Below are 21,582 nucleotides of genomic sequence, written 5' to 3'. Positions count from 1 at the left end.
TTGCACCTCTATACTGAACTTAATATATAATATATTGCAAATTATATATTAATGCAGAGATCTTTGAGTTTGCTTTCCAACAAAAACAAAAGAATTTTGACAATCAAAGTATTCTACAAAGAGAAATCGACATTTGAACTAGCAAAAGTCAAACAACAAGAGAGATTTAAGCAGTAGCAGAAAATTTCAATTTTTTTGGCGTTTTATGCCATCAAGAATGAGACTTGATATGAAGATTTTTTTTAAATAGTGCACTTTATTAAGGAACAAAGGAACAAACAAAAATTAAAGGAGAAATTCGGTTACAAAAAGAGATTGCAAGGAAGTTTCATTTTTTGCAAGACAATCAGCCGCAAAATTGGCTGATCTATGTACATGGGACTAAAAGCAAGAAAATAGAGATGTATTGTCTCTTATATCATGAAAAGTAGCCCAATGATGCCAAGGAGGCTTGAGGAAAGGAGAGGAGCACCAGGAAATGGCTATGCTAGAGACATCTTCAATGACAAAGGGGTCGGTAAGATGATCACGATAGATAACCAGGTCTTGGAAGAAGGCTATAAGCTCAGCAGAAGTGGAGTCCGAAATGCCCATGGGCCTAGAGTAGGATATGAGGGTGTCACCATCAGAATTTTTGAAAAGGCCATCGAAGCCTGTAGGATCGAGGTTACCCAAAGCATTGCCATCAAAATTGAGTTTCAATAAACTAGAGGGAAGGTGCACCCACTCTTGCATGGAAGGGCTGTAATCACCCGCCAACTGAAGTGAAGAGTAAGGGAGACCAGGCTGGTGAAATCGTTGCGAGAGTGGAGCCAATTAGAGATTTGGTTAGTGATATTGCTAGAAATGACTCCCCATCAGAAAATCTGCAGTTAAAGCGCTCGTTGTTCCTCTCAATCGAAATGCCCCATGGAATAAAGATGAGGCAGGTAGAAAAGATGATCTTCCCCATTTTGGGAAGCAAAGATCCCAACATAAAAAAAACAAGTGGAGTAGAGATCATGAGGGAAGCACAATTGTAGGTCAATCATGCAAGCGAGTCCAGATTTCCCAAGCAAAGGGACAATGGAGGGGGATGTGGGGGACACTTTCGTTTTCATCATTGCAACGGGGGCAAAGACGAGGGGGACCCAGGTTCCCCGCAGATAGAGATTATAAACGGTCAGCATGTTGTTGCAAAGAGCACTCCAAATGAAGAATTGAATCTTCTAGGGGACGAGCAATTGAGGCAAGTGAGGCTTGAGGTTTGTCGTCTAGCCAAAAATGTGGCAATATGCGGAGGAGACTGAGGAGGAGCCACTATCGTGAGGTTGCCAAATCAAACTTTATATGGAAAATTATAGGTCAAAAGAAAGATCTATAAGTCTATTTTCTAACTTATTAAACCAATTCTCAATTTGAGTTTTCTAGAGGGAGATATCCATATTGGAAGAGTCAATGGTCATGCTAGCCAAAGAAGAAAGTGTACTTAGTTTGGCCAGATTGTAGAGTTTGAAATTTATTTGATTCTTTATCTTAAAAGAAGTATATTTCAAGAAGAAATGTTATACTTGAATGAAAGATATTTAAGTCTAGTTTTAGAAGGACTAACTTTCATATCAATCTCATCTATATGAAAGAAGATATTCTCATTAGAGTCAGCAAAGGTCATGCCACATAACAAAAAAATTCAAACGGTCATAACAAATTCAAGAACGAGGTTTTTTATGTCAATTTGGGTCAATTAAAGCTCTTTGAGTCTAGTTTCTCGAGAAACAAACAATTTGTGATTTTGAGCCATATTTTTGGGAGATATCAATATTAGAAGTACCAAAAGTTAGTTCTGCTGAAAATCTTTGATTGTCTTATTTTCTCTCCTATTACATTTCCATTCATTGACATGAATTGATTTCCTTTTTTCCTAGAGTCCTAGCATAGGAGTGCAACCAACATCTAGTTCGAGACAAGTCTTTTATTTTTCACCTAAGAGGTGATTTGTGTAAAAGTGAGTAGTCTCTTTGTTGTGCCCTAAAATTTGGTTGTTTTTTCGCCTTTGAAACTCTAGTGAAGTGTGTTTCAAACTATGCCTGTTTTGACTGGTGTACGGAGTTTTGTCGTATAGTTAAGAGAGATTTTTTTCTCTCATATTGTGCTTTGTCTAAGCTGGATCTCTATGTCCTTTTTATCCACAACTTGAGGGGAGAAGTTGAAGAAGTACAGGAAAGAGGTATTTTACTCTATTTGTTGTAGTAGTTTTTTTGTGACCAAAATATTCAAGAAAAGGGGAAAACAAAATATGAATATTTTGTATCTATGAAGACTTTTTTTAACAAGAAGATTGAAGACCAATAATTTTTTTCCTTATAAGCTAAAGTTATAAATTCCAACTTGAGGGGGAGTGTTGAAGAGCAAGTATGGACGAGTTTTACATGACTCTTACAACAAGAAGTCTCATAGAGCTAAAATTAACATGGTGGAGTCTAAGAAGAGTCTCATGGGAAAGGAGCTTACTAAAGGTTTTTTTTTTTAAAATGTTTTAGCTATGTTAATCTTTTATTTCTTATTCAAGGAAATCAACAAGTAAACCTCCCCCCCATACACACACACACACACACACACACCCCATAGGACCCCTCCGAAACCCCCCACCTTCCACGAATCTCCCCCTTGCCCCACCTCTCCGAGTAGAGAAGCGCTCAGATCGATCGGAGCGAACCGAACCTCCCCGAAGAAAAATCTTTTTTTTTTAAATCCAGAAATCCAAAATAACAACCCAAACGTCACCTCACCGCCCCACACAAACTCATTATCGCCCCTCGACATTCCCAATGCAATATTATCCCTCCCGTCGAATTTGTTTGACATGCAGACTGAGGAGGAGGATTCCCAAAAAGCCACTCGGAGTTTGACAACTAGACTCTCAAATCAATCTCCAGAAACTAACCATCTACCCACTTCAACTACACTCTTGCCACGTTGCCACTCCTCAGCCATTTCAAACCCACGACAACCGCCTTTTTCACCATCATCGACTCCCCCGTCAGCCAAGTACAGTCGGAGAACACGTGCCCGATCATTTTGAATATGCCTCACCTGGAGCCCCGAGCCATCAAACCCCACGTCCTTTTCCCTGAACCAATCCAGCCTCCTATCACGTCATCAATCCCTTCATCGCCCTCGACCTCACCTCCTCTCCCTGCACCTCCGTCCATCAGTCAGACTGCCTAGGCTCATCACTTGAGAAACCTATCACCCTCAACCCTTGCCTCTTCTCCAAACTCTTGCCTCATCGCTTTTCGAGGCCAATCTATCTCGAAACCCACATTCGACCCAACCCAAGTCTCCCCTGTCCTTTCTCATCTCACCTCCCGAGACCTATCCACATTGGAATCCCCACCCGATCAACTGCCACCTGCTTCTCCCCTACCTCCTGACATCGGGGCTAGCATCCCATGGAACACCCTTCCCCCGATGCCCTTGAAACCCACCCCAAATCCCCCGTCCCCTCACCCATACCCCTTCCCCACCCCTACACCTACCCCTGGCCAACGGACAACAGTTAGCCGTCACCATTGTCTCGAAACAAAAACACCGCCAACACTTCACTCAAAAAATCCATCCTGCCTTCTCCGCCCTCGAGCCCAAACTTGAAATCCCCCTGCCTCTTTTCCTTCACCCCGGACACATGTCAATTTTCAACCCCTCCTCGAACCCCACCCAAGACTCCCCCTCTGTCAATCATTCTTTCTGCCCGATGCTTATCTACATTGAAACCCACATATGATCCATCCAAATATCTGTGCATCTCTCCATCTGACACCTCGGCAAGCATCCTCCATTCGACGTTCTCGAGTCCAGTTCTGAAATCCCCATCCCTCTACCAGATCACTCGTCAGCCCCATATCCTTCCTCGAGCCCCACCCATGACTTCCCCTCCTTCAAAAGCCATCGTATCAACACCCGAAAAATCCCCCACTCTCCCCAAAATTGCCTCGTCGAATCCTCCTGCGGCAAATTTCCTGTCCCAAAGCTGGATGGGAAATCTGCCCTTTCAATGTAGTGTTCACATCTCAACTGGACAAGCATCTCTGGACTCCTGTGATTGAGAGATTGGAAAGGAGATTCTGAACATGGAAAGGCAAATTGTTGTCAAATACCTGAAGACTCACTCTCCTTAATTCTGCCATAGCTGGCCTCCCATCTTATTTCCTATCCTTCCTCCCCTACCCAGCCAGTGTAGTGGACAAAATTGAGAAAATTAAGCAACACTTCCAGTGGAGAGGTGAGTTCCATGGTTTTAAACACCATCTTGTCAAGTGGGATGATGTATGCAAACCAAAGAAGCTGGGAGGTCAAGGTATCAGATCCACCAAAGAGACCGGTTAGGCCCTTGTTGAATGGTTCTGGAAGTTCACTATGAATAAACGTGATGCATGGCGTGACATGGTGGCCACCAAACTCGGAGTTGTCAGAGATCAGTGGTGGTTGGTTGGCGGGCCATCTTTCCCCTCCCCCACTTCCATGGTGGGATCAGATTCTATGCTGGCAAAGGAGACGATGTCAAGTTCTGGACAGATTGGTGGATTGGGGAATCCCCTCTATTCTCTGACTTCTAGCTTTGCTTCAGGTTAACCTCTCATTTGAATGCAACAATTAAAAACTTCAGGTCAGCCGCTTGGCCGTTAGTAAACTAGAATTTGGGCTTTAGAAGATGCCTTAGAGAGGAAGAATCTAAGGAGGTGGGAAGACTTCTAACCTTGTTAGAGGGTGTGCACTGAGAAACCAAACCAAGGACTGACTTACTTGGATGCCAACAGACACTGATGAGTTCACTGCATCCTCAGCTTATCTTATGGTCGCTAGTGGCAGCAGCACCACCTCTCACATTGCCAACACAGCATGGAAGATCTCTGACCCGTCTAAGGTTCATTTTTTCATTTGGAGCACTCTGTGGGGCAGGATTATGACTTTTAACAACTTGAGGAGGAAAGGCACCCTATAGTCCCTCTGCGCCCTTTATAGCAATGACAAAGAAAGCATCAGCCACCTTATTGTCCATTGCACTTTTCCCTGGAACATATGGTCTCATTTCTTCAAATAATCGGGTATTATGGCCTGTGTACCGAGCAACCTCATTGACCTAGTATCATGGATTTCTAGATGCAGCCTCCGCAAGCTTGGCAGGGCCTTTTTTTTAGCCTGCCAAGCTCATATAACTTTGGAAATATGGCTTGAGCGAAATAACAGACATTTCAATGGCAAATGCAGCAGTAGTGATCGATTTTTTTTTTTTTTTGAAATGATGCTGAATTTTATTATGAGAGCTCAAACGAGCAGATTACAAGAGAAGAAGCCTTCCCAAACAATGAGCGAAATAACAGACACTTCAATGGCAAATGCAGTTGTAGTGATCGAGTTGTTGACAACATCACTAGCGTCATCCTTGCTTGGACTGTCACCCAAAAGGACTTCTTGTCGCAATGGTGGGATCATGAGAGGTGATTGGATGTTGCTCTTGTGTTTGATCTAGAGCATAACAAGATTATGGAATGGACTCCTCCAATTGGGGTCATCGAGCTTCATTGGGATGTCTAGGTCTACCCAAAGTAGAGAGGGGGGTGGGGACTTCGGAACTCATGAAGGTGTGACTGTTGCTACCAACTAAGGGCGAATCGGTATTGTTGACTCCACCATTGCGAAGCTCCTTAGCATTCTGTAGGGCCTCCAAATCTTCAAGGAATCCATTGGTGGACCTTTATGGATTGAAGGCAATTCCAACACAGTGATGGTGTTCAAAATCCAAGTGTGCGTCCCCCGGACAAACTGGTCGACAACCCATGAAATTTTAGACCTAATTTCTAAAATTAAATTTAATTGGACTCATGTTCCGAGGTTAGTCAATTCTTTGGTTGATTTTCTGGCAAAGGAAAAGGTGTCGCACCAGTCCTTCATTGTAAGGGGGGGCCCTTTGTAAGTTTGTATCTCTTTCCTAGAATAAAATCCCACCCATTTTTTTTAAAGAGATTAATTGAAGTTCCAAGAAGACTCTTTACTCATTTGCAACTCTTTTTTGTTTTTGTTTTTGTTTTGAAAAGGTGTTATTCAATCGATCATGAAGGTAAAGAGGAAATACAATCGAGGAGAGGGATCCCCTTACAATGAGGAATTGGAGGGTAACCTTGGAACTTGAGTCCAATCACTGACAAAATCCTTAGACAAATCTTGAATTTCACAAAAACTTGACCAATGATGCCAGGGATCCTTCTTGCCAGGGTGGCACCCAATGACATGGCTGGAATCGCTCTCCACATGAATCATTCTATGAAAATGTTCAAGGTTGAAAAGGATTCTTTTTCTCAAGGCCCCTTTTTTGCATAAAAATGAAAAGAATAGAAACTAGAGGTGAGATTAATTTAGCTTATCTAGAGGGTGAGAGTAATTTAGGTATTTTTCATAGGGTTGAGAGCAATTAACCCTAGATAATGTTATATGCTTGTTGGAAAGATGTACCAATGGAAATACTCAATCTCAAAACCCCTCACATAGAGGTTACTCACTTCCTCTAGTTTGAGTTTGTGCTATAGGTGGAATGCTTCATAGGGTTGAGAGCAATTAACCCTAGATAATGTTATATGCTTGTTGGAAAGATGTACCAATGGAAATACTCAATCTCAAAACCCCTCACATAGAGGTTACTCACTTCCTCTAGTTTGAGTTTGTGCTATAGGTGGAATGCCTTTGTGAGCTAGCTAGATTCATGGTGCATGTGCCTTGGCAATTCTAGAGAAAATCTTGATTCAAAAAGAGTTAAGAGTATCACCTTTTTATCTAATTTCCTCTTAGGTTTGTCATCTTAGCAACCATTCTTGATTAGTGTGAATTAAGCTGTTTTTTGTTGGCTTTGTTCCCTAATCTGCCCTTCCAATTGATAACTTACCAATAACTAAATTTCTATTAACTATTTGCTACTAGTTAATTTGAGTTCGGAGGACTTTCAAGTGTAACCATAAACTAGAGGAGGCATAGTGGAAAAAAATGTTCTACCTTAAGCTTTGCCTTTGGATTTCTAGCTTTTCCAAAGTGCAATTTCAAGGGAGAATTGAATTATAATAGTTTGTCTCTTGATGTGAAGTTGGAGACTCATCAGTGGATTCTACTACCTGAAGGATGACCTACGTTAAATTTGACCCACACATTATTGAGGATCAGACATGGATCCGGTATTTTAATATTTTTATTCATATGCGAATCTTGCCAATTGGATTGGGAGACTTCAAACCCCATACTGGATCCATTTCCATGCGGAGGGGATCATGTTGTGGATCAGAATTAACTTTTTTTTACGATTTTTCAACTTGGGTAGACGATAGTTCATCAATTGATATTTTGAAATGATGATGATTTTATTATGAAGGAAAGCTAAAGAGTACATCAAGGGATGCCTCCCCTAACAACAAGAGATTGCAGGGAGGGACCCAGCCGAATTGGCTGATCTAAGAACATGGGACCAAGTACAAAAGGTAGTGGAAACAATATCCATAATATCAAGAAAAAGCTATTAGTGACGCCACGGGGGGAAGGAGGTAGTGGAGCACCAGCCAATGATGACTTTGGAGTCGCCCTCCACGATCAGTGGACCCCTGAAGCGATCGTGGTAGATGTGAAGCCTGTGGAGGAGGCCAGAGAGCTCAGCAGTGGTTGAGTCCGCAATGTTGAGAGGACTAGAGTATGACATAATAGCAGTTCCTCCAGGACTAAAAATAACCCTCCCCCCCCCCCCCCCCCCCCCCCAAGCCAAACCTGGGTTCCCAAAAGTACTGTAGTCAAAGTTGAGTTTATAATATCCAGTGTGGGGGGGGGGGGGGGGGGGGGGGGGGGGGGGGGGGGGGGGGGGGGTATCAACTTGGTGGGGGCATTGAGTGAATGGACATCTGAGCAATGATCTTCCAGTTGGTGCAGGAAGGGGTACATGAAAGACAACCAAATTCTTTTCAAGTGCGAATCTAGGTAGAGATAAGGCCCGTAGCAGTGCAGATCACCTCAGTGGCAGAGCGCGAGGTACGATTAAACCGTTTAGAATTCCTTTATGTCCAAGTGCACCATAGAATGTAAGCAACGCAAGCAACTAACAGAAGCTTACCGAGGCTAGGGAGACAAGTGCCAGATGAGAAATGACACATGGTGCTCAAGTAGGGGAGATGCAGAAACTAAGGCCCATGCTGTCAATCATAGAGGTCCAGACCTTCTAGGCAAAAGCATAGTGGGGGAGAAGATGACTGATGGTCGGGGCTTTCACACCACAAACAGAACAAAGAGGGTCAGGAGCAGTGTTTCCACGTTTGATAAGATTGTCAACAGTGAGAATCTTGTTGCGGCCGGCACTCCAGAGAAAATTTTTCACCTTTGGAGGAGCCAAGAGCCTCCAAACAAAAGTAGCCTGGTGAGGGGTGGGAGACTGTGTCCAACCTATAAGGTGACGATAGGTCGAGGTGACAGATAAGCGTCCGCTGTCATCAGGGAGCCAGATCAGCCGGTCAGTTGCCAAGGATCGAATCCTAACACTGTCAAGACCATCAATCATATCACAAAAAGATATGGCAGTAAGGCCTCGTCTCAGACGGAGATCCCATGAGCCATTCTCCATGCATCAAAGACCGAGAGGTCACGACAAGAGGTGATCTGAAAGAGAACTGGGTGGGAAGAGGCAAGAGGACCATCGCCCAACCACCAATCCATCCAAAAGCAAAGGCTAGAGCCATCCCCAAGGAAGAACCTAATAGCATCACGAAATGTGGCAAACAAATGAAACATGGCCTTCCAGATAGGAGAGAGGTGGCACCTGCTGCCATCGGTTTTCCATCTATCATCAAGACGCAAGAGGCTACCATAGGCTTCCAGGAGGCTCTCGAGGGGGAGTTGAGTTTCCAGAACCATTTAAGGAGCAAGGCCTAACCCATTACCATGGTGCGTCTGATCCCAAGACTGCCCAAGAACTTGGGCATACAAACATCATCCCAACTGACAAGGTGGTAACGGAACTCAGTTCCAGTGCCAAGCCATAGGAGTTGTCTCTTGATCATGTCAATGCGCCGATTGATGGAGGCAGGGCATGGAATGGGTGGAAAGCGAGAAAATAGTTTGGGATACCCGCAAGGCACGAATTGAAGAGAGTTAATCTTCCCACCTTAGATAGCATCCTACCCTTCCAATTGGACAGTCGCCGCTCAATGACCGGAGCCCATAATCCCATCCTGGGCCGACAGTCAGTAAGAGGAAGACCCAGGTAGTGAGAAGGGGTAACTGCAACCGAGCAACCTAGAGTGTCTGCCATGTGCTGAAGAAGGGAAGGCTCAATATAATAGCCCATGATGGTTGTCTTCCCCCAGTTAACCTTCTGACCAGGAGTGATCTCAAATAGGCCAAGGATGGCCTTAATGTTGCGGATTTGATCAAGCGTGTCAACACCGAAACAGATAGTGTCATCCGCAAACTCGAGCAAGAGAATGTCAAAACAACTCTTGGTCAGAAATGGCCTTGAGCCAACCGATACTACGAGTAGAGTAGATCATAGATGATAAGTACTCAACAATAATGTTGAAGAGGAATTGGGAGAGGGGGTCTCCTTGACGAATGCCACAGGAACCCTGGAAGAAAACGTAGATTGTGCCATTCAAGAGCATAGAGTAAGAAACCGAGGAGATGCAATGACGAATCCAAAATCTCCATCTGTCTCCGAAGCCCATCCGTTGCATAATGTCGTCCATAAGGGACCAGCTCACCGGGTCAAAGGCCTTCTCGAGATCGAGCTTGAGGACAAACCTCGGTAGGCCTAGTTTGGCAAAGTGGTCGATAATCTCGTGAGCTGAATCGAGGATGTCCCAACCTCTAATAAATGCACTCTGACCCCTGTGGATGATGGTGGGAAGAATAACCTTGAGACGACGAGCTAGGATATGAGCAATGATTTTGTACAGACTTGAGACAAGGTTGATCGGCCTGAAGTCATGAGGATGCTCAACGCTAGCTTTCTTAGGTACCAAGAGAGGTACCGACACTCTTGAAAGTGATTCCACGAATATAAAAACTGTTAACCATGGAAATAATGTCCGATCTCAGGGTAGGTCAGCAAATTCTGTAAAATTCCCCGTTGAACCCGTCAGGCCCCGGGGCCTTATCTCGAGGGAGACCTAATACCGCATCTTCGATCTCCAAATCCGATAAGGGAAGCTCAATGAAGGCCACCAATGTGGGAGAAATCGAAGCGAAATGGAGCTTAGTCAGGTGGGGGCGATGCTGGTGCTCCTCTTTGTAAAGATCTGCAAAAAAACTAAGAAGAACATCAGTAATAGAGGTCCTATCCGAGGTTACTTCATTGTTGCTGTTGCTGTCACCAGTAAGAGAGACAAAGTCTTCCACAAGATTTCCAAATGTGATACCGAGCCACATGGGTGTTTGGCTGGCATCAAGCCGGAGGAAGGTCGTCCCGGATTGGACGCAACTCGGACAAATGAAGAGCCGGACACGGTCAAATCGCCGGCATTCAATGGTGCTTCTGTCCAGCCTGATTAAGGTACCGAAGTGGCTGGCAATGAGGCCAAAGATGCTTTCTTCCCAAAGCTCGGGTGGGAGGCCCGTAATTTTGACCCATTCACCGAGGCTTCGTCGCTACAGGTAAGGGTTCCTGTCCCAGATAGAAGTGATAGTGGCTGAAGCAGGGAGCCGGAATGCCATCCAGCGATGGCCAATTGAGCGGAACGAAACAATCCACTCACTCGGGCATAGATAAGATGCCAAAGGGGAGTAGTCCAGACACAGTTGGCAAGTGAACCAATCCGAGATGCATTGGCCCTCTGTCTGAGGAGTGTCGGAGGTGACCAATGCCGCACAGTGGAGAAAATCGATGCCGGGGTGGATCAGGTTTGTGGGGATTGAAATGGTTTTTCTTGGAAAAACTCTTGCTCGCAGCTCGACGATTCTTCCTCTCGCATCGAATTCCTCTTCCGCTCCTTGCCTCTCTTCCGATTTCCTCTTTCTTTCGCTTGATCAGAGCTTTTTTTTATTTTTCTCTTTTACTCGTTCGTCTCTCTTGTCGCTAGCTCATCGTCTTCTCTCAGCGCACGTTAGCACTTCGAAAATCGACAACCCACATTACGATTCACCTTTTTTCATCAGTTCATCAATTGATTTGCTCCATTATTATTTGCCTAGTTTCAATGTGCTTTTTTTGAAAAAAACTTTTTAATATGATCTCTCAAATGACTTGTGCCGTTCCTCAGTTTATAAGAGGAAACACCATTTCAATACTTGCAAACATAAGAGATATTTTCTTTTTGTTTAAACAAAATATTTCCAAACTTATAAACGCCACTTACTGGTAGTATTTGTAACTTGAATTGTACAATCTGTGTATTTAATGAGCTAAGCTGTGAACTTGGTATCACATGTCACTTGAGGATGACATAGATTGTTAAACTAAGGTGATGTGAGCCGTCTAATCACTAACAATGATCATACAACTAAGATCTTAGGAAAAAATTCCTAGTTAAAGAGCTTAATGTTTGTTATTTTTTGAGAACGGTGAATAAATTATGATTATAAAAGCTGATTACAAGGAGGGCCTTTCAGCCACAAGGGGTATCGGATACCCCACAAAAATACATGAACATGTAACAAATCAGACTTAGCAAACTCAACTGCAACATGATTTGCAGACTGAGGAACATGCTTCCAAGAAATGACCACTTGTGATAACAGAGCAAGAATCTCTTCATAGACGCTAGACCTGAGAGGTAGATTGGGAAAGGCATGGAATAACCAAGTGGAAATCTCTTTCTACAACAAGTGAGTCAGTGAAAATCATGAACGTATAACCAAAATCCAAGAAGAATAGCCTTAAACTCAGCTTCAGGGGAATCTGATTGGCCAAGAGGGCTTGAATATGTCAACTTTGTCAACTTTATCATGCCAGCATTAACTCATATTAGGCCTCCAAACCCAGCTGGACCTGGATTACCCCAGACAACTCCCATCAAAATTTAATTTGAGAAAACAATTGGAGGAGAGCTCCAAGAAGCCAAAGGTGTCGGTGAAGTACTATGAGATAAAAGAAGAGTGACCCAATGTCGATGAAAAATAGACCTGGGATACTGTGGGAGAAGCTCAAAGACAGCATATCATCAAAAGATAATGTAGAACTGTTTCAATAACACCTCCTAACAAATGCTGTACCCCCCAAAAAAGGTCCAGGAATTCCTTTCTTTGCACCAGTGCCAAATACTGTGGAAGAAGCTCAAAGACAGCATACCACATCAAAATATTACGTAGAACTGTTTCAATAACACCTCCTAACAAATGCTGGATCCCCCAAAAAAAGTCCAGGAATTCCTTTCTTTCCACAAGTGCCAAAAAACAGCGGCAATAGACCGCTTCCAAAGTAGATGTCTCTTCTTCAAAAAATGGAGCTATAGTAGCTTGACCTAATATTAAAGTGTTTAATATTAGTTACTTGGATATATAATATTAATTATCCAATATATTAAATATAAGTATAATAAAATAAATTATTTGTGGATAGAGTTGTGTCCTTAAAATTTTTAATCCAATCGATCCATTTTAATTTGTAGATTGGTTCAGGTCAGGTTTTATTTGTGACACATCCACATACTGATCTACAATAAGTGCAGTTTGACGTTTTTGACCCACAAACTAATCCAATCCATTTTTTTGTGGAATAGTTCAGAGTACACACCCTGGCATGCAAAGTCTAAGGTAACTTGCATCCTTGTGCTTCCCACCATAGGATTTACTTTTTACCTTCATATTTTGTTCCACTTGATTTTCAGTATATGCAAGAAATATATTGTTAAGCTTTACATGCATTTGTGATGGTTCAGAGTACTGCTAGCTTAACAATTGGTCTGTATATGGACAAGTTTACCATGTCTACTGGATTTTTAACCAAATATGTTTTCATAACCAATTTTGTGCTATATTCATGAGCACCCCAGAAGGTTCAGATTGTTGGAGGCGAAAGGCTGAAAGGTGTACAGAATCCTATACCAGTCTAGTACGTGGAGTCAGCCAAGGTCTCTGATAAGCATATTCCACTTACAAATGAAGATTAACCAGTGTAAGCTCTTAATTATTTATACTGTACACCACTTGAACTACAACTATTGAGTTGAATTAGGTATCAATTTGGTATATTTTTCGTCAACATATGCAATGCAAAATAGTAATCCATGTAAACTATTTTACCTGCATCCATTGTTCCTTGTACAGCAGGCAAGAAAATCATGATAACAAATGCAAACAATGTTTGACATTGAAATCAGTGTGCATCTGAGTAGTAAAATAATTTGTCTACTGGCTGTAATAAGTAGTGGCACACGTAGTTCCACGTCTTAGCCCTTTTTCTAGGCCTTTTCTTTTTCTTTTTAACTTTTTTTGAGATTTTTTATCCTACTAGTTTCATCAATCTACAAAAAAAGAAAAAAAAAGAAACATACTGATGAATGTTGTTGTAGGATTTTTATCTGTTGGGCGGTCTGATGCATATCGTGAAATGGAGATATCAATTAGACAGCTACTGGGTCACTTGAGAGTTTCATTACCCATATATCCTGATTTTCCTTGGGCCAAATGGCAGAGAGAGATTGTTTTCATGATAAAGTAGACTAGTGTAACATGAAAAGTACTTCAGAGCATTGTTGCTAGATGAGTTCATTGACAAAGGGAGGTGAAGACAATGTCAATGTCTGAGTTGGTCCATTGAAAGAAAGCTTAATCTAGAAAAGTAGGAGACTCAGTAACAACTTTATGTCCAAATGTGAGGTTCACCACCTGTAGGCTTTGACGTTCATGAGAAACAGTAAAAATATGAGTGAGGACAAGGTACAATCCTATGAAGCTCCTTTGTTCATATTTTTCTCCTAAGAGAACTAGGGCTTTGGCAAGTGTTGAACATGTGAAATCTCTGTTTCACATGCATTTGTCCATTCATTGGCAAGTGTTTCACAGCTGTGTCATCCATCCTGATTAATCAATGGGCCTAATTGTTGGAGGTATCTCTTAGAAACCTTGTCTGATATGTCATAGTCCATTACAATTCAATATTCTCCAATATTTTTTATGGACTACCCAGTATGTCAACTGGAAACTAAGCAGAAGACATGGTCCAACTTTGAAAGGTGTTTTCAATTGACCTGTCATGTGACTGCTCGGTACTTTTGATTGTGCAGGCTGCCTTGTGAGTTCTCTGTCTTCGTGTTTGAATTTCTATATCTCTTTATCACCTCAGATGCATGTTCCGAACTTGTTTTCTGAACATGCAATTTACACATAGATCCTGTTATCTACCTTTTCATTTTTATACTACTTTTGGACTATTTTATTGGTCAAAATTATCATAGCCAACTCCATCCTTCTGACTTTATCCCAATAGGAACGCTGAACTTGTTCACAATGGCTGCACTTTCAGATGCTTTCTTTATGCATTCTTCTTTGTTCAAAAAAAGAAAACAAACTAGGAAGTCTTACAGTTATGTGCTGGCCTTCCTACAAGTCAGATATCAGCTTCCTGCTTCTTCCAAGCTGAATCTCAAGAAGTGAATAAAGACATTTAAGGATAACCCTATCTAGTGTAGGGTGAAAATTTCACAAACCTAAACAGGACCATATTGTATGCTTGACAGTTTTAACCGAGTTACCCAATGAATAGTGGTGCCTGCTCAACCCACTGGTAGATTTAACCTGCATACAGAGTCAACAACTGTCTTGTAAGTGAAAGCTGAAGTAGTTGGAGAAGATGGAGTTGTTGTTTATAACTAGCAACTAGCACATACCCATCCCGATTGCGTTGCCGAAACTTGTCTTGGAAAGAAGGATTATATGTTCATATCTGCGAGTTTTGAAAGTAGGATCTCTGAATATGTATTTATGTAAATAGTAGTTTGAACACCTATTTATTCCCGTTTTTCTTTCAGAAACAGTAAAGTCAGCTCTCTCTATATGAGAGCTGATTAATGGAGTGCCTGTAGCAATTCCACCAGTTTGTGGCCTAAATGGCTCTTATCATCATGCAACAAATAAAAGCATTAACATGACTATCCAGCTGAAGTACCGCAGTGCAGTAATACCAATCGCCACTATTGCAGTAGCTGCAGCTTTTGGGTATCACTGATGTTCCACGCAGGTAAGAATGACAAATAGATTTGTTGAGGAGATAATAATGAGTTCAAGATGTTGGAGGCTGGGTCAGAAATGTAGGTAGGTTCTGCGCTCTTACTAGATTTTCTTGTCTGCTCAGTTGACTGTACTTGCATCTTGATGCTTTGGAATTCATATTTATGTAGCAGTGTTATCACTATGAAAGAGGAAGAGCTTTTGATACCAAGGAAAAGAGTTGGTTGTCAAAATTTTCTGATACCGAGTTATTTTGAATACTTCGGGATTGTTTATCCGAGTAGAGTATAAAAATCATCTTCGCTTATATCAATCTGGATAGATGAGCTTTGAGGTTTGCAGTAACCTCTTCTAAGTTGTTACTGTTCTTGGTATACTGCACAAAGAGAAGAAAGCTGCACAATCCAAGATGAAAAAGTACAGAAATTCCAAGACAGTAGAATGAATCACACATTCACTTGGACTTAGTGATTTATTTGACTATTTTTTCACAAGGAAATCAATGATCTCATGACATTCCTTAGTATGGGCCATGGACAAGTAAAATGCTTGTTTGTTCCTCTTTTCTTGTGTTTAAGAAAAAGGTTTGACAGGAAACAGTTCAAGGTAACTTTTTAGACGATCTCTTGGTAAGATGAAATTTTTTGCCTAATCCTGTTTCCTATTTCTTATTGCTTAAAAAAATTGTCCTGTCTCCTCAAATTGGCATCTGATCACTGTACATACTGGAGCCAAAGCCAGTTAGGCTACCTAGGCAATAGTACAAGTCAGTTGTCTCATAAAGTTCGGTATTTGAGCACCATATTATGGTCATTCTTGTCCTGATCATGCTCAGCTTTAACTTTATTCTGTATCATGAACTTGTGTGTTTAATCAAGATAAAAAAGTTTTGTCCCTTTCAACCAGAAGCTCATGAAGTGGAAGCTGAACATAGAAAATATTCTAGTTGTAATCATTCTTTGATATTCTAGGTTTTTACTGAATTTGCAAAGCATTTGGCTGACCTTGCATGACTAAGTTGAACTCAAAGGATTCATTGCTTGTCAATGTTTCGTTATGAAATTTTTAGAAAGCTTTTACCATCAATCTCTATACTTTTGTACACTCCATGGCATTAATGACATCTTCTCTAGAGCTATAATAGGAAAGCGGAGGGCAGGGGAGTTTTTAACTGTGTTTATTACATTGTACTCCAAAATACACTTGGGCTCAAGTATGTTTATTACACACCCATTGCACCCCAAAACTTAGTGGGGCTTAAAGGTTCATTGTCTTCCTGGGTTTTGTTGGTTTAGTTCAGGTCCTGGACAAGTACATCATGTTCCATTTCTATGCTATCTTGTTTAAATATAAGAAGAAAAGATGCACAGGCCAAGATGAAAAATGTCTTGTGAGGGAAATGCATCACTTATGGAAATAAAAGATTGTTCCATGACATCCCTAAGTACCAAAAATTCGGAAGTAATGGGCATTTTATTTCTTCCATATGCCTCTCCATAAGAATATTGATCTCAAACTAACTCCATAATAATATTGATCTCAAACTAAATCTAGCCTTTTCAATAAAGAATGGGACAAATGCTGCAATATTATTTATTTCTGTTAATTATGTACCTCAGATGATGGTGTTCAATATTTTACAACTTTGCATCAAAAACCTTCTGGCCAGTTTTATGTAGATGGATTAATGGCATTGGCAAAATTCTTGTTGGAAATGAAAAAGATTGCATTCTCTAATAGTTTTTCTAGAAATTCTTGTGATGCAAAATTTTTAGCAACTCTAGTGCGCTTTGCATGCTCAAACTACGTGATCTTAGTTTTTCTCACTTTAAGTTGTTTGAGATCTTATGAAATAATATAGTGTTTTGCATGGGTGAGCGGTATAAAATAACATAGAGCTTTTGTAGTTGTTTGCAATTTAGTGTAGATGAGGAGTTAATGACTGGGATGGTCCGCTTGAGGAAGTGATAATTCTAATGTTAATAGTCACTGACATATCTTATTTTCTGGTTTAGTATAATTTATGCTTATACTGTTTATTATACTATTCTAATTCATATATCTACTCTAGTAGAAAGGTTGGTAGCTTTAACTCACTGAGAGGTTAGGAATAAAGAAGCAGACCAAGTGTCTAATACGGTCAGTAATGTTGTAGTGTGTGAAATTTCAAGATAAGTGGGGGAAAATAAGAAAATAATGGGATAACCAATTAAACAAACAACATTTACTGACCCTAGAGGTTAACATCTTCACTTTATAGCAATGAGCATAATCTCAGAACATAAAGTTCCAAGTAATGAATGAAAAATACCTTGATTTCAGAGGTGGAGTTTAGCATTTGATGACTTTCCTCTTTGGCTTTGTTGTATCGATCAATTACTGATTTCATGCTGATAACAATAAAAGAGGCCACCATGGCGGTTAGTTCAGAGACTTATGTCAATATGCGTGTGTAAAGAACAATAGATGAAATTCTCCAAGAATGGGTTAAAGAAATTGCTTGTTCATTGAGGCCCTATTTGGAACCCACAAAATAGAAAAGAAAAGAAAAGAAAAGGGAAGAGAAAGCTATTTTCTGTTATTTGGAAATAAAGAATCGTTAAGAGAAAAGAAAATAAGAGAGAAAATCAAGTTAATAAATTTTCTCTCACAAAATCATGGAATTTGTGGAGAAAATAAAATAAATAAAAACTTGAGAGAAAATTCTATTCATCGAAATTTTAAAATTTACTAATTTTTTTTTTCCATGTGTATCCAAACAAGAGAAAATATATTTCTCTTCTATTTTCTCTCTCATTTTATATGGGCATCCAAACAAGAGAAAATAAGCCTTTTTTCTCTCTCTTTCTCTTTCTCTTTCTCTTATCTTTCTTTTCTTTTCTCTCCACTTTCCGTGTTTCAAACAAAGCCCAAGGGCTTGTTTGGAACCCACAAAAGAAAATAAACGAAAAGGGAAAGAAAAGGAGAGAACTTCTTTCTTAGTTAATAAATTTTCTCTCACCAAAAGATAGAATTTGGGGAGAAAAGAAAAGAAATAGAAACTTGAGAGAAAATCTTAATCATCATAATTTTTGTTAAAGATATGGACAAGCCTGGGTGTCATTGATGTAATTATCCTTTGATCTTTTCTCTCTTATTCACTCCTATTAAGATGAAGTGTATACTTGTAATATTTATACTTTTGACATCTATAAATAAAGCTTAAGGGAGAGAGTTAGGACACAAGTCCACAACCCTAATTCTTTTCTTTTTTCTCTCCTCAACGTCCTCTCTCATCTCCCTCTCTCTCAGCTGTCCTCTCCTCTCTTTTGTTCCTCTCCTCTTCTTCTTTCTTCTTTCTTCCATTGCCTTAAGTTGAAGGCCTTATAGTATGGAATCCTGAAATCAACATGGTATTAGAGCAGTTTCAGGATTCCAGTTTGTTTTCTTCTCTACCCTGTTTTTGTTAAAATTGAATGAACTAGTCTTCAGATGCTGCTCGGTGAATGAGTTCTTCTTTATGAAAGTATTTTAGATGCTGCTCGGTGGATGATCGACTGGCTGATGCTCGTGTTCCTGTTTTAAGACAAAAACCCATATCAGGTGATCATGTTTCTGTTCATGCATGCATACGTTTTGAAGGCTAGACACGGTCCTTCTGTCCTTTCATGAATCAAGGAATAAGGAGCTCTGTTCTTCATCAGTATAAGGTTGAGCATGATGTTTGTTTTTTCCTCTTGGATCTTTGTCAGCATGACAAGGTAGGAACTCGATTCTCCTGTTTCTAAGTTGCATATTTATCATGAACTCACTGGCATTGCTGGAAAGACTCTCTGGTATGGCGTCAAGGACTCTTCAAGGTGCTTCTAAAATTTGTTTTACTGATGCTGCTCCAAATCTCTGAGTTTCTGGATTGTTTTTCAGAAACCTTGTTGCCGTTTTTCAGAAAGATTTGCTGCTGCGTGTTAGACTTGAACAGCAGAAGTTCAAACACTTTCTTCTCTGTTTTGTGGTTGAGAATTTAAGATACGATGGTATCTTCTGAGAGGCCTTCTTGATTCAGAAACCTGAGGGTCTCTTTTCAGTAATCTACTCAGAGAACATGGCCTGGAAAAAACCTGCACATTGCTGCTATTTCAGGAAAGCTTCTTACATGTTGCTGCTATTCAGGGAAGTTTCTGTTTCTTCTTGAATTGATATTGGAATGTTCTGTTTTGAATCAGCAACATTCCATATTGAGATCCTGCCGATTACAGCAAGTTTATATCTGGCTGGTCACGTTACTGTTATTCAGAAAAGTTTCCAGTTTCTCTATGAGTAGATATTGAAACATCATCTTTCTGAAACATCAACTTTCCATACTAAGAACATGCATGCAAGCTGTTCATATCTGTTAAGGAATAGTCCCACATGGATTAGTGAGTACAAAGATCTTGAGTTTATTAGTTGGGAAAAAAGTTTCCTAAGGTGGCTAGTCATTTTGGGATAGGCCTTGGACCCAACTTAACATGGTATCAGAGCAGGTATTCATATGTGGGCCTACACCTAAAAACTATCTACTTGTAGAGCCACAAGAGCCATATGTGGGTCTTCACCTAAAACTATCCACTTGTAGAGCCACAAAAGAGAGCCTACACCTAAACTGCCTACTCCTAAATTATCCATTTGTAGAACTACAAAAGATGGTCTACACGTGTGGGGGAGTATTAAGGAATAGTCCCACATGGATTAGTGAGTACAAAGATCTTGAGTTTATTAGTTGGGAAAGAGGCTTCCTAAGGTGGCTAGTCATTTTGGGATAGGCCTTGGACCCAACTTAACAATATTTGTCATCTTTCCTTTGCTGCTGCTCAATATGAGGAAAGTATCTATAGACTGCTCTGTCTTTTGCTGCTGCTCTTGCTTTCGGAGTCATTTACGAAAATATGGAATGATCTTGTACGTTGATCACGATTTCTTTATCTTGGTTTCCTCTCGGCTTCATGTTTATGAATTATGGATTCACAGTTTCTTAGCAGACTCCTCGTTATTCATCCTTAACAATAGAATAACAACAGACGAGTTTTGATTATTGCACTAGCAGTTAGAATCCTTATCTTCGGTTCAGCAGTACTCTATCAGTAGTTTTTCTGGCTTTATGTTGTCTCTCTGTTACAAAAACCTTGCAGAAGTAGCATCCCAGGATTCTTTGATGAAGTCAAAGTTAATGAAATAGAATTCGGAAGGAATTGTTACTCAAGAACGTGGACAGCAGCACGAGTCTGTAATTTATTTTGGAAAGTTTCCTATCTTGAGCTCCTCGGATTAGCAACTCTTGAGCTTGCATTTTCCGAGAAAGGAAGAATACCCTGGCAAGCATTCTCTGTTTAGAAAGTTTCATTCTAATCTTAGAAAGTTGCCAAGTTTAGATGATATGGAAACAAAATTCTAACTCGTTGCTTCCTTTTGCATGCTGCCTTTCAGTTTTATTTTCAACAACCTTCTTTAATTGAATGAGATCTCTTGCAGTGATTCTGACGTAGGCTCAGCTTCAGAGCCTGGTTTTTTTTTTTTTTTTTTTGAAGAAGTATTTGCAGCAGAGTAGGAGCTTGATATGAGTTCTTGTCCATTACAGCAGAAGTGATGATTATCATTCTGCTACTCTCGGTTCAGCAAGCACTCATCTGTTCGGTTTCTTCTTGATCTTCATCCTCTCAACCCAAGTCTAGTTTGATGTTGGCGAGACTCATACATATAAGATCAAGAATTGAATGGTATTAATTCTGAAAGATATTCGGATGCTGCCCTGTTGACCTTACTACAGATTTGTGTTTTTTCCCCTGTTGCCATCTACTGCTGTCAAGAAGATATATTTCTGTTGTTATGTTGTTATTTCTGTACACTTAGCAGAATTATAGCCGAAGATCAGCACCCAAAAGTTGATGTGAGACTTTCACATCAGCAAGGAGTAATTATTGATTATTCTTATCTCTGCTGGTTGTTTTTTATTGGCTGGAAAGTGGATTGCTTATACCCATGATGACACGTGAATCCTGAAGTCCTTAAGATCTAAAGCTTCACTCAGCAATATATGTGCTGCTCGGTTGAGATACCAGCTTCCCTATTACAGCAGCTGTCGGGAAGCAGCAAACTTTGTAACTTGATTTGAGTTCCGGAGTACAATAGAAGAGTATTATCATTTTGCTAGCCGTTAGACATCTTAGCTTCTTCTCTGTTTTTTAGAAGTCCTTGTAGCAGCCGTCGGGAAGCAGCAAACTTTGTAACTTATTTTGAGTTCCTGAGTACAGTAGAAGAGTATTATCATTTTGCTAGCCGTTAGACATCTTATCTTCTTCTCTGTTTTTGAGAAGTCCTTGCAGCAGCTCTCAGATCCAACAAACCCAGTTTTTTTTAAGATTGGCAGCACTCGGTTCAGCTTATTACTGGCAGCTTATTACTCGG

General features: G+C 40.6%; 1 protein-coding gene and 1 long non-coding RNA gene across 4 annotated transcripts in view; one reads left to right on the top strand and one right to left on the bottom strand.

The window, feature by feature from the left end:
• LOC137951571 (MADS-box transcription factor 23-like) overlaps positions 1-21,582 on the bottom strand; it is a 66,044-nt gene that overhangs the window by 22,667 nt on the left and 21,795 nt on the right. For both annotated transcript variants that reach the window (XM_068798327.1, XM_068798329.1), the window contains exon 2: positions 17,474-17,552. In XM_068798327.1, coding sequence (XP_068654428.1) covers positions 17,474-17,552 — 79 coding nt within the window. The remainder of the gene's footprint in view (positions 1-17,473; positions 17,553-21,582) is intronic.
• LOC137951572 (uncharacterized) overlaps positions 1-21,582 on the top strand; it is a 62,956-nt gene that overhangs the window by 34,029 nt on the left and 7,345 nt on the right. For both annotated transcript variants that reach the window (XR_011112138.1, XR_011112137.1), the window contains exons 7-8: positions 12,714-12,747; positions 12,987-13,108. This is a non-coding gene — a long non-coding RNA (uncharacterized lncRNA). The remainder of the gene's footprint in view (positions 1-12,713; positions 12,748-12,986; positions 13,109-21,582) is intronic.

This window comes from Aristolochia californica, unplaced genomic scaffold (assembly GCF_029961685.1).
Source record: "Aristolochia californica isolate CCGP_79_NKW_82.1479 unplaced genomic scaffold, dmAriCali1.0.hap1 SCAF_15, whole genome shotgun sequence".
NCBI lineage: Eukaryota > Viridiplantae > Streptophyta > Magnoliopsida > Piperales > Aristolochiaceae > Aristolochia > Aristolochia californica.
The sequence above is the reverse complement of the archived record's forward strand: the minus strand, read 5'-3'. Positions and strand labels throughout refer to the sequence as shown.